The sequence below is a fragment of the Lytechinus variegatus genome, chromosome 12 (genome assembly GCF_018143015.1).
Source record: "Lytechinus variegatus isolate NC3 chromosome 12, Lvar_3.0, whole genome shotgun sequence".
In the NCBI taxonomy this organism is placed as follows: domain Eukaryota; kingdom Metazoa; phylum Echinodermata; class Echinoidea; order Temnopleuroida; family Toxopneustidae; genus Lytechinus; species Lytechinus variegatus.
Window position 1 is genome coordinate 12893144 of NC_054751.1, and position 13172 is coordinate 12906315.

Here is a 13172-nt window from a genome sequence, read left to right on the forward strand (position 1 = left end):
ACGGTACGGCCTCTGACCCAGATATAGATACGGAAAGTACCGTACGGGTATTGTGTGCGGACCACCGAGACGCGACGGCGGCGAAGCGTATGGGGCGATTGTCGAGTTGAGCAACGGCAAACATGCCGTGAAGTTTTCCAATCTGGACCATATAACCAACGTTAGGTAGGACTACGCATTGTTCCTAATTTCATTATTTTAATTTTAACCTTAGATCTGCTTTGTCAAGTTTGTGTTGACTGCCTTAGACAGATGATAGCAGGGGAAATTGGACCGTAACTTAGAGTAGACTGTCTTTATTATAGTTCATGTTTGGACTGGTATAACTTCTTACTTACGTAAGATGAGAGGCGATTTTGAGGTTCACGTTTAGTTTTAGGCAGCATTGTTTGACAGAAGGTTCAGTCGATTCATATTCACAAATGGTACAGTACGGTACCGGTACAATTAATTTTCTTCAATTGTATTGCATAGCGTTTTGTAATTTGATTAACGTATTGACTACTGTCATGATTGTGTAGCCAGTGTAGGCCTAGACAGTAGCCTAGTGCTATTGTTTTTTAATGTAAGTCAAAGAAATTATCTGCTCAAGTTTGTTTTAAAAAAAGTTTTAATAAGGTAAAAAGACAAATTAAGACCCTGTCTCTGCTCTGTAACCCTCTAGTCTAAATGTAGATGGACGAAATGGTATTATTAGACTAAATGATAGACCGTACCATGTGATGAGTGAACGAGTTGGCAATAGATCTACTAGTACTAGATCGATCTAGATGAATCAGCATTTTACCATGAAGGGGGCATGCACAGTGTAAACCATGCTCATTTAGTCATTGCTCAATCATACACAAAAGAACACTTGTAATTTTATATAATATAATGTTAGTAAAATCCTCAGTTTTACTTTTTTAGGCACTCATTCAAGGAGTAAGGTTATATATATGGCAGATTAGACAGCTGGCAGCCGTCTGTTTCAAGGAGTCTTTAACATTTTTAATGTTTTTTTAATTTCTCCTCGTACTCAGAGGGCTCACAATCGTGCAGGGGCTCATTGATTTTTGTCTTTATTATAAAAATATATAAAAAGAATTGAACAAATTTCATTTTGGCCTGATATGCACCAAACAGGAAAAAATAAACATAAAAGAAAAAAAATGGTGATTTACTTCGGCTGTCGCGCAACTCCCACTTCCCCAATCGCGTAGCCAGGATATAATTTTTGAGGGGTCGGTAAGCGTGCCAACACTAATAAAGTGCGCAAAGTTTTCGATATCTCGTCAAATTCAAATCAAAAGAAGGCATCTCTAGTACCCTTGTCAACTCGAATATTGACTTGCTATGATTAAAACAAAATTGTTTTCGAAAGAAATTATGAGTGCCCCGAAAATTGGTAAAGATTGAAGAATTTGAAGTAATTCCTCTTCCTGCGCAAAGCGTGGAAGCTTATAAAGTTTCATAAAAATAAAGAACAGAAATGATTATGCCTACCTTGGTCACATCAGATTTGGTTGTAAAAAGTGTATCCACATTAAATTTCTTTAACTCAAGTCACATAACAGAGTAGACAGGAATAACCGTCGTTTCTGGGGATTTATTCAACAATTTCTGACATTTTACTGTAATCCCCATTCACCGACAGTAAAGTGTCCGTGTGGGCTCCCATTTGTTATAACACCAGCACTTTTGTCCGACCAGAGTCCAAAGTTTGGGGTTATATAACACATCGAGGTTACAATCTAAGGATGTGTAAACTACAAATTGAAAATATTTAATTATTCAATTTTAAAGTACTTTAAACGATATAGATGAAAATGCATGAAAATTATACTTTACCGATGTTTAGTTGGGAAAAGCACAGCTAAATCGATCCAAATTAAGGCAGCCAAACTATGAAATATTTACAAATGAACGGAGAGGGCGTCAACAATTTACGAATGTGATATCGATATTGCATTCCACCAGCACACCTACAAGGCAATAATACGATACACTACACGAAGACAAACGATGACTGAAGCTTTTGGTCTAATAACAGAGTAGAAGACGGGTGTATACATGAAGGAAATAGGCGCTATATTCCTTCCGGCGAATATAAAAAAGATTCTCTGAAACTTTAACCTGTTCTAAATTTGATATTTTGTAGATTATAATGTAACTTGATTAAGAAGAAAAATGAGCTCAAAATGTGAAAGGGATGATGCAAGCTAGAATAGGGACTTTTCCTTTCCCATGCTCGCGAAGTACGGAAACCTCTGTGATTTATTTTGGAAAAAATGTGTAATTGTAATATAATAATATTAAGCAGTTCCGTTTGATGAAGAAACTTCAGGGATTTTCAAAATTTCAAATCAATGGCGCAAAACAAGACATGGATGTCCAGCGATATAGAATAAAGTATAATATCGTACATAAACTTTTGCATATAGCACGGGACAAATTTCCATTTTATTGCCTTCTTAAACAGACTTATTTAGTGCAAACTTTTTTGATACATACTATATTGTACAGTGAGTATCAAAAACAGTTAGCACTAAAAAATGCTGCAAATTCATATATTTATAATATCCTGATTCCTGAACCTTTTCCTCATCTAAACATTGGTACAGATCTCTTCAAGCAAATGACGATATAACTGTCAAAAAATCTTTCTGCTTGAGTGAGCACCACTTTTACAAAGTTTGTGCAAAAATGATTTGCACAGAGCTTGGAAATAGTTATGTCGATAAAAGTAGGCGTTAATCATAATATAAGGAACACATGGACTTTAGCTAAGAAGATTGATTTGAAGATACCTTTTAGCTTTTTAGCTTGTTTCCTTGCCCAAAACACTTCATGGAGCATCATTGTCCTCCCTATCCTTCCCCTCCCCTCACACCGATGCCATATCTGTTTCACACAGACTCTGTGATTCACATGAAATGGCTTAGGCTTGATTTTAGGTTTGTTAATCATTGTCAAGCTTTGGAAAAGAGTGGAGAAACAAGTATTTAAGTGAATATGAAATGTGGTCCCACTTGAAATGATTACAACTTAGTAAAAGAATGCTGGGGATGTGTGAAATAAACTTTTGTTTGCATTCATTTGTGTCCCCAGATCCAGCTCGTGCAAAAAAAGGGTAAAGGTTGTGCTTACCTAGTGTTAAAATGTTGATTTGCATGGCAATGTTAACTTGCATGGCAAAGTCGTTACAAAATATTTAAATGTATCTGTTTTATTTCAATTCGCTAAAAATGCAATGTAAGAAATGTATGAGAAATGTACCACGCAATCAGTTTGTTTTCGCTTTTTTCCTTGACACACCGTGAAAATGAGAATTCCTGCGTTAACTGATTTCTGCAAGCTTTACAAAATTGCTCACTCTCTTTTTTTTAATATGGAGAAAAAAACCCAAGATACTGATATCCAGCGCTGCTGATATATTTGATTACCCACCAAGTTGGATTCTGAAATGGTACATTTTTAAGTATCTTGATCAATATATGTACAGTCAGTCTGGCTCACAGTCACATCCCACACCACATTTTTGCTCAAAATAAGTTGCCAGCCTCTGGGAAAGAAAATTATGAATTTAAAGTCCTGTTTTAATTCTCTTTTCCCTTCTGAAATCTGTCTTGAAGATAGGCTCTCTAGGTCCATGCTTGATGAAACTGAACAAGAAGAATGACATCTGTACTCTCTCCATGTGGTGGTAATAATATGAGATGGAGCTGAGTATAGAACAACTGTTCCCGTTTATTCTGGTAGCTGTATTCATCTTGGCTCTTAACATCCTATTCTGCTGTTACCTCATGAAGTAAGTGCTAGAAAATGGTAATAAATTTGCCACTTGGTTGAAATTTTTCTATTTTGTCTAATCACTCATAGGGCCCACTTCATACACCTTCATACAATTATGATAATGTTGCCATTATGGTAACTGCAATGGTCACATGGCCCAACATCCAGATCAAGGTTTTCATGGTAGTTATGGGAAATTAGTATTCAACTCGTTTTAACGTTCATTAAAAGCATGAGTCGCTGCTGAATGGCTGGATTGGTCATGTACATGTAATGCAAAGTATAAACAGGACTCATTGCAAGCCTTTATGAAATGGGCCCATGGTCTTTTCTTCTGTAGTTTGTCCCCTGCTACTGGTTCGTCTCAGACCATTTTGTCTTATATCCTCTTTGTCTGTCACCACTTCTATTTCATATATGGTAAGACGCAGGCACAGATCCAACTGGATTAGACACATTGCACAATAGTCTGCCTTTCTATACTATTTTGTCTAACCCAGGTGAATCCATGCGTTGGAAGATGAACTGTTAAAGGGGAAGTTCACCCTGACAAAAAGTCTATTGTAAAAATAGCAGAAAAAATAATAAAAACTATTGCTGAACGTTTGAGAAAAATTCATCATGATCAATTATTTAATTTGTGACGTCATATGCGAGCAGCATTCCTACATAGCGAATGGTAAAAAATCAATGAAATGTCATTTTCTCAAAAAATCGAAAATGGTTTTCACTGTACCTTTTGTATATCAATAGACAAATCATTTCACACCTGATCATGAATAGAAAACAAAATTAAGTCATCAGGAACCATACAAAATTTGAAATTCATGCATTTTATATTACATAACACATGGGGCAGCTGCTTGTTTATGACGTCACAAATCCCAAACTTTGAACTCTAATAACTTTCTTACTCTTTAACGGATTTTCCTCAAACCTTCACCAATATTTTTTACTATTTTTTCTGTTATTTTTACAACAAAGTTTTCTTCAGGGTGAACTTCCCCTTTAAGTGTTTATGGATCATATTTATTTGACTGAGTGCAAAAATGAAAAGTAGACAAAGGCCATGTGGGTATTACACTAGACGACCAACCTGATGGTTGGTTCAAATGAATATTGGACCAAATTTATAGTAGACCAAGTTGGGCTTATACATGATTGGTGTTAGACGATCTTAGAATTAGACCAAGTGGATATTCATGCACAGGTATACCTTGGAAAGCAGATTGTAGTGAAGAATTAAGGTGGCTATTCTACAACCCCAAAGTCACAACCTGGATATTGTCACTCCTTTTTTCACACCTTATCCTGCTCCTCCAAGGCTATATCTATTCTAGTTTCTCTTCTCACATCCTTTTTTTCTAAATGGTTTGTGATGTTCACAATACCAGGGCCTAGCAAAACGTATAGGTATGCAATTGATAGCAAATAATTATGGAAGTACAGAATGCGCATGTCACATCATTCTTGATTGGCCATTGATGCCATGAAGCGATTGATCATTAACCTTAACATTACAGACCCCTGATGATTCTGCCATCATGAAGCTGATCTTTTATTTCTATTCAACACTATTTTAACAGGTTTGGAATGGTAAATGCAGGGATAATCTTTCTAAAAATATTTTACCCCCTCTCTTGATTTGTCCTATTTTTTTCTTCATTTTTCTAGGTTGAGGAGAGAAGGCCAAATTGAGATGGGATATAGGGAGGTATGTGATATTATTATCAGCATTTATTGCGTTTTTGTGGGAAGTACTGTATCATGACACCAGACTTTGTGCAGAGCAATGTTAATCCCTGTCATACCTGCATATATTGGGCGCATGATGTGAACTTGTCCGGAAAATTTGACATGCAAAAAAGATAGGGTCATCACCCCAATTTACGGGGTGTGCAATAAAGGCATTTTATTGGGTGCACCATTATATTTTCAAAATTTACGGATTGTGCCTGTACATTCCGCCACCCCCCTCCCCCCCCCTTGGTCTGTGCCTCTATCTGAGGTCTCTTTGGTGCTTAGCAAATTTTGTTGTACCATAATACAATGGATTTACAGGCGTTTCTATACAGATTGTACAGTTTAAAGAGAAATTCCAGTAGTTGCAGTAAACACTGATTTCATGAGAAAGTCTGTAAAACCAGGCTTAATTGTCAGAATATCATCGAGGATCTAGATCTGGTACAGTTACATAAACTGAACTTTGTGAAATCTACGCTGAAAAATGTTCACACTGAAGATAACCAACACAGAAAGGCACACGTGGGACAGTGTATTATTATTGCTGGAATAAAGACCCGACGGAAGTGACCGAATCCGCGCTTATTTTGCTTATTTCTCAGCAATTACACAATTTCTTTCAAAATCCTTTGGCACATATTTTTTATTCATACAAACAAACGCTTGGGTGGTCATTATATAAGATTCTGTAAGAAGTCATTTTGAGATCGTTACCAATACTGGAATTTATCTTTAAGCAAACAAAGAAACTGGCAAGAAAATCAGATTGCTATTAAAACATGAAGATAATTATGATTTGCATTATACTTCTTATCTGCCTATTTCTATCTACACAATCTTACATTCTTTTTAATTAATCAAGAAATTGCAAATGAATTTTTAATTTGACAGTAAAGGGCATGCCTGGTAGAGAAAATTTTGATAATGGTACCAGTACCTCTTGACTCCCAAACAGTATGGATGGACTTTGATCAGTTATGAATTCAATGCATGCACCTGACTCTAGCAAATGTTTATGACATTCCATTGAATGAAATAATAGCTTTGATCTCATCATCTGATCAGTCAACAGAGAAGAAATGCACTGTGATAAAACTATAACTAGAAGACAAGACATTAGCCCCCCTCAAAATCATGGAATATCCTTGGAAAAGCATGCACAGTTATACATACCTATGAAATTATGGTGTTTACAAATTTAGTTATAACATGGTCATTCAAAAATTCATTCTACAACTAAGTATGAATCCAACTTTTCATGGTATATTTGATTTAAAGCCAATAGTTATATTTTTATGCAATAGGAGCCATATTTTGGGGTTTCTAGTATCATGTAGAAGCCCTTAAGTACATAAGATACATTTTCTTACATTTCATTTATTCTTTATTTGTAGGTTGGATACTCCATGAAGATGACTAATGATGTAAGTTATTTTTCCTTTCACATAGAAAAAGTAATTGCATATAAATCAAATATCCTGGGACCACAGAAGGTGTGCAAGAAGCTGTGCAAAATTAATATGCTTGAATCGCAACTGGTTCCTGTGTTTATATTGGATTGAATCTTTACCAAAACTTTGGTTGAATAACTTTAGGAAGTACAATTAGTCTCTCTGCCAGGAGTAAATGCATAAAACACATGGATATTACCACGCAATCGTACACACTTCCTTCCTGATATGGGTCAATGTTAGTGACTAGTGTTCGGTCTGTTGTCTCTTAGACTTTGTCTACAAAATCAAACTTTTATAAGTGAACTTTGAGTGTCAGGATTGCATGTACATGTATGGCTGTGACTAAATTCTGAGCTTAAGAGCATTGATAAATAGATACTGAAGGTTCCTGAACTTCCTGTCTGAATTTTAGATTATATTTCTGAAAATATGAATATCACTGATAATGATATTATTACTCGATATATGTCACGCTTTATGTAATTGTTTTCTGTTGAAACATTCCATACTATTAGTTCAGCTTTAGCACAGCTAAAATAATCAGGTGTTCACGCATTTAAGGAAATTCTTCAGAACTGTTCACTGCTCCTGGGTACAGAGTGGCAAATGCACATAAACATCTTCCAAGTGCTGTGGTGGAATTTTGAACCCACAAAAGTCTGGATCAGTATTTTGAATACTGCTGAAGTGAAATGTGTCACTGTTGAACAATATTTTAGTTTGTAGAACTTCTTGTATAAGTGACACAATTGATTTGATCAACCTAAAAGATATGAAAATCCATAGATATCATAAGTTTTCTTGATAGGAAATATGCATAATGCCTACATGTATTTGTAAACAAATAAAAAGCACCCTGAATTTTCAAGGATTGATGATACATCATATCTAGAAAATATTTTGACAAAAAAGTTGCATTTATTTAGATGTTGACTTTGCTGCTTTCCATAGTTGTGGTTAATTGGATCAGTCGCAACTCTTTTTAAGACAGGGCCCTGGACTAACATTTAGTTTCCTTCGTTTTTTTTTCACCTTTCAGACATGTGCTGTTTGTTTAGAAGAGTTCAAGCAAGGAGAACGAGTAGGACAGTGTCCATGCAAGCATAACTTTCATATCGGGTAAGTCTTCCCAAAACACCTTGTTAAAGGTCAGGAAAGTGTGTCGCTAAAGACCCAGGCTGGAGTTCAAAGTGAAGTTGACAAATGGAAACTCTTTAAGCTACAAACAAGGAGGTTTTATGCATATTCTCTGCTTGCCAGCTGGATATCATGCTTAAGAAAAATTTAGATTTTTATGGGTTTGACGATAAGCTTTTTTGAGCTTCTTAATCGCCTGAATTACGTGACATCACACTGTGTCAGGAGAGTTGGAACTCCATAGGTTTGTATGTATTAAGGATAGATATTTTTATGTCTAGATTATGAATTTGATTTTTGTTTCCAATTTGCAGAGAAAAATTGCTCTGACAATTCTGTGCTAAAATGGATGGAAACCTTTAACTGGTCACTTGTTTTGTTTTTGTTTTTTTTACTTTGACTCTTATTGGGCCTAAATTGCTATGTCAGGAAAAATTACATATAATCAGAATGCAGATAGAATTGGAAAGCTGTGCCAAGTAAATTGGAAAGAAAAGATATAATTCTATGTGATAGAAGTGAAGAAAATCAAATGCGTAATCTGAAAGCAATAAAATGTTACCCAGTTTTTCTGTGTACAGAGGTTCAAACCTATGATGTCAGGGATCTAAGGCATGTAAAAAGCACAATAAACCTCATTTTCGTAGCCCAATAATTGGAGCTATTCTTAAGCAAAATGGAAGTTGTGAAAAGGTATGAACCTTGCATTTCTGTGTTTTGCAGTTCAATTGATAAATGATTTGTCAACTTCACTTTCAGATTCTTTAATGTTGCTGTTTGACAAGTTATCGGATCTGAAAACTTTTCTTGATTTTGATTCTGTCTGTTATCCTGGTAATTGTCTGATAAAACATCTGACAAATCATTTCATGAAAACCTTCCCTAGGTCTGCCTCAAGAGCTAGTTGGTTTGAGCAAATGGAGAGAAATCAGAGAAGCAACATACTGAAAATTCTATCCAAATTCGATATCAAATGAGAGAGTTACTACATTTTGGAATTTTAATAATTTACTAGAAAGTTAAGGTAGTATGCAAGAGATGGAGTCAGTGATGACACACATAAATTTTTGTATTTTAATTTTGATACATTTAAATTTTTGGAGATTTGATAATTATTGTCATTTTTTGTGTATTAAGATCATTTGTGCTTTGTGTTGGTGAAGCGGACAATTAAAGATTTATAACATGGTTGCTGTAAATTTTGTGTTATAGAAAGGGGCTCTTTTCTCCCATATTTCATGATTCCAACCAAGGAGCTGTGTATAAGTGGACACCAGGGGCCTAAGAAAACTCAGGTTGTTTTTACCGGAGTTTTTACCGTGTCAAAATCAATGGCAGAAATCACACTAACCTTTGTTTCAGTTTTTACCAGAGTTTTCTCAGGTAAAAAGTTTTATGTAACAGGCTGCTGAAAGGTTTCATAATCATTTTTTTTGTACATTAAAAATGACTTTACACACAACTGGTGACCCTCTCTATGCTAAATGATATATCCCTATGTTCTGATGTAGCACCTAAGAAGATGTTCCAGTCTTGTCTCCACTCATTTGTAGAGTCATGTGTAACTTAAACTGCTTTATGAAACACCCACCCAGAGGGCTTCATTTCTTGAGTATGGTGCAATGAGAGCCAAAGTATCTGAAGCTGAGCTTGCAATTTACTCTCCAATTTGCTTCCAAAACCCCTTCAGGTTTTGCTTAGTGATATATGCAATTTATTCTTCAAGAATATTTGTAATGATTGAATACAATTTCCTCTCTTCCAGCTGTGTTTCAAGATGGCTTGACTCACACGAGACCTGTCCTATATGCCAGACCAGGGTCAGACAAAATAGAGTGACAGAGCGCACAAGACTGGTTTCCGTTCCAATTGATACATGATGTCCATGTGTCATTCTGGGTCTATCATGCTACCCGTACGACTGTGCAAAGGAAGCCTAAGGTTGGAACAAGTAGAGACAGGTTGAGTACTCTGTTAACATACTTCCATTGGTTATGAATTAATGGACTAGCCAGTAAGTCCTTCAACATTGCATGATTATTGGATTCTTCTGGAACCTATTGGACCATAATGGCCTTGGACCAGATGAGAGATGAGATCCGTAATCTGTAAATAACTTCATGGAGTGCCTGTAGATTGTTCGAGCCATCACATTGCAGCTGGGTTGATAAAGCACAAACTTTTATGGAGTGGTAGTGAATCATCAACCATGGAGAACCAACTTCTCACAAATACACCCTGAGGTGAGTGTTCCATGAAGCCTAATGCCAATGATATTCACTGACAAATGTGCTCTGAGCCAACCAATCAGATGCAAGGATTTCAGTAGCTTATAACAAATAGTCAGTAAAATGGCTATTTGTTGCATGAAATGCTCCACACACAGATGAGTTCTTGATGAGGCAGAAGAGACCATGTATGTTGAAGCCAGGAAAAGGGATTAATTTATCAATCATGTACTGTGAACCTTGAAATGTGAATTAAGAGGCTTCCCTATTGGTCATGTGACTCTTTGTGACCATTGCGATCACGTGCCATATATATATATATATATTCACTTAGGGTTGCGGGGCCAATTGTGAAAGCCAATTTAGAATTATTTGAGTATATTTTGTCTAAATACCAAAGTAAAAATGTAGACAAATGTATATGATCTTATATGATTAAAAAAATAGTTAACCCCTATATTTTCATACTACAAGCTAAAGGTTAGATGTTGTTTGAAGGTTTGCATGGTGGCATGTACAATTGCTGATGTGGTTTACGGTACACCATGTGAAGTGTTATAGAAGCAGTGGATAGAAGAAGAGAGGAAGTGGATAGGCGAGAAAGTGGAGATTTGAGAATAGAGTATTCTTTCTTGAGAATAGTCCTGAAAAGGACTGTAAACCAGAAGGAATGTTGAGTGAGAACAGCTTGAGTAGTAGAGCTGATGAGGAGATGTTGGCTTGCGTCGGCGAGTAGAGATGATGAGTAGTAGAGAGACTTGACGTTTCGGACAGGTTGACTGTCCGTCTTCACTGCTTCTATAACACTTCACATGGTGTACCGTAAACCACATCAGCAAAAGCTAAAGGTTGTTTAGTTTGTAAAGGTGACACTTTGACTGCACTTTGTCAGCTAGACTGTAAATGGCTACATAATTATATTGCAGGTGGTCATTTTCAAACAAAAGTGGACATGGGGGTGAAAATTAAAACTTGCTAGAAATCATTAGGCTTCAATGTTTTTTGAAACTAGACATCTTAAAGTATATTTTTCCATTTCATTTACATAAAATTATTAATTATGTCTTGAGATACAGTGAATTTTATGCAAGGGAAATAATATGTTACAAAATGTTGATTTTTGCATTAAAATTCACATATTGCCTATCACAATATAAAATTTGTATTAGAAGCGCATTTGTTGGCAAGATACAAGCTGTGTATTGTATCTAACTCCTAAATAGCAAAAAAAAATCTGTGTTTTTCTGAAAAAAATTGGGTTTCGAAGTTTTCAAAACTGGTTGTCGTGTCACTCACGTTTTAAATGCAAAAAGTTTTCTAGAGCTGTGTATTCTGAAAATTAATTATCCCAGTACTGGAGCAAATACAGTTTATCTGTACCTTATTGTATATAAAGTAACTTGGTCCAATGTGTTAAGGTAAAGCTAAAATTAACTGTTAAAGTTGTGTCGTGTCACTCACAATGTCGTGTCACTCACGGTATTATATTGTGTATAAAAAAGGACATCCAGTAATTTTTGAAGCGTTTTACCAGGGATACAGTCAAAATGTTGTTCCTGACATCATTTAGGCCTATTTTAGTCTAATAATTTCCTCCATCTTCCTAATTTTACTCCTTATTATGGAAATATTGAATTTGACATTGAGTTCATCTATTTTCTCTCCTCTCCATGGTTGCCTTGGTTTAAAAAATCCTGACAATTTTCCATTGGTGTGAAGACTCGGATCCTAATTCATATTTTGGTGAATGTACTGTGATTAAGAATACAACAACATAATCAATCAACACAAAATTATGAATGTATCAAGAGAAAAACCACTATACTTTTAATAGCAATGGACATATTTACAATTATGCATAAAGGGTTGGTGATGGTGATGGTTCAAGTCATACCTAGGTATTACTCGAACATTCTCTGTCTCCATTTACAGAAATGAGCAGAAAGTTCACCTTACTTTTGAGCAATGTTATTTCTTTGTTCTACTCATAGCTAGAAAGGTCAGGGATCCTTTTTTGAAATTTGCAGAAATTTTAGTGGTAAAGTAGTGCACATGAGATATAAGCGATCACCATGAACACCAAACATTTTTTTCAAATTCGGAAAAGAAAATATTTTTCTTTTCCTTCTGATTGATTCCTTTTCATTTGCGACAAAGCTTGCATTCCAGGACATGAAATAAACAAATTTGCAAGAAAACATAAACATTTCAGGTGAGAATGTACTGAGATTTGATAGAACATTTTGGATATTGCTTGAAGCAGCTACATGCCAAGTTCAAAATCATTATTTGTTCGGCCACCATTCATACCGCTAGTGATTAACTACATGTAGGGTCTGAACAGCAAACTGCCGTAAGCGGGCCGATGTGTGTTCAGAGCAGATTTGCATTTACACATATTCATTACAACAAAATGATGCATGTTCATGTAGGTCCCAACAAGTCCCAACCGAGACCGCATTTTGATTTGAGCAACTTTGGATGGGTTGCCATGTACCAGTAGATCAATTTTTTTTTTGGGGGGGTTACCCTGATAAGAACAGAGCTGGAACTCGAGGGGAAAAGCTATTGAGGTATAAAGGGAGCCTGGTTGGGATGCTGAATTGGATTTTAGTGTGACATCCAAGGGCTTAGAAAAGGAAAGGCTAATGACTTGTAGTTGTTATATATACATGTAGTAGCAGACTGCAAGAATCAGGTACTGACTGCATCTTTCACCTTGTGGCTTTCCCTGGATTCCCGTGGTATGGTATATGATCAAATAATTAGCAATGAAAAGGCACTTACAAGATTCCAGCTAAAAGCATAGCTCTGAATTTTGGTATAGTGCCTACAT

The 13172-nt window shown here is 35.8% G+C and overlaps 1 protein-coding gene across 2 annotated transcripts; it reads left to right on the forward strand.

The window, feature by feature from the left end:
- The first annotated feature begins 46 nt into the window (after positions 1-46).
- On the forward strand, positions 47-11334 carry LOC121424874 (RING finger protein 24-like). 2 transcript variants are annotated; one of them, XM_041620715.1, is made up of 7 exons: positions 47-165; positions 3615-3790; positions 5449-5488; positions 6912-6941; positions 8011-8090; positions 9874-10816; positions 11185-11334. In XM_041620715.1, the coding sequence occupies exons 2-6, from the start codon at positions 3699-3701 to the stop codon at positions 9986-9988; spliced, it is 357 nt and encodes a 118-aa protein (XP_041476649.1). In that variant the 5' UTR covers positions 47-165; positions 3615-3698; the 3' UTR covers positions 9989-10816; positions 11185-11334. The 2 variants fall into 2 exon arrangements, with proteins under 2 accessions (XP_041476649.1, XP_041476650.1); XM_041620716.1 differs by having other exon boundaries at positions 3619-3790.
- The last annotated feature ends 1838 nt before the right edge of the window (positions 11335-13172 follow it).

Coding starts and splice junctions, on each gene's coding strand:
- LOC121424874 (XM_041620715.1), top strand. CDS start 3,699: ATGGAGCTGAGTATAGAACAACTGTTCCCGTTTATTCTGGTAGCTGTA. Junction 6,942..8,010: donor CCATGAAGATGACTAATGAT/GTAAGTTATTTT, acceptor TTCACCTTTCAG/ACATGTGCTGTTTGTTTAGA. Junction 8,091..9,873: donor AAGCATAACTTTCATATCGG/GTAAGTCTTCCC, acceptor CCTCTCTTCCAG/CTGTGTTTCAAGATGGCTTG.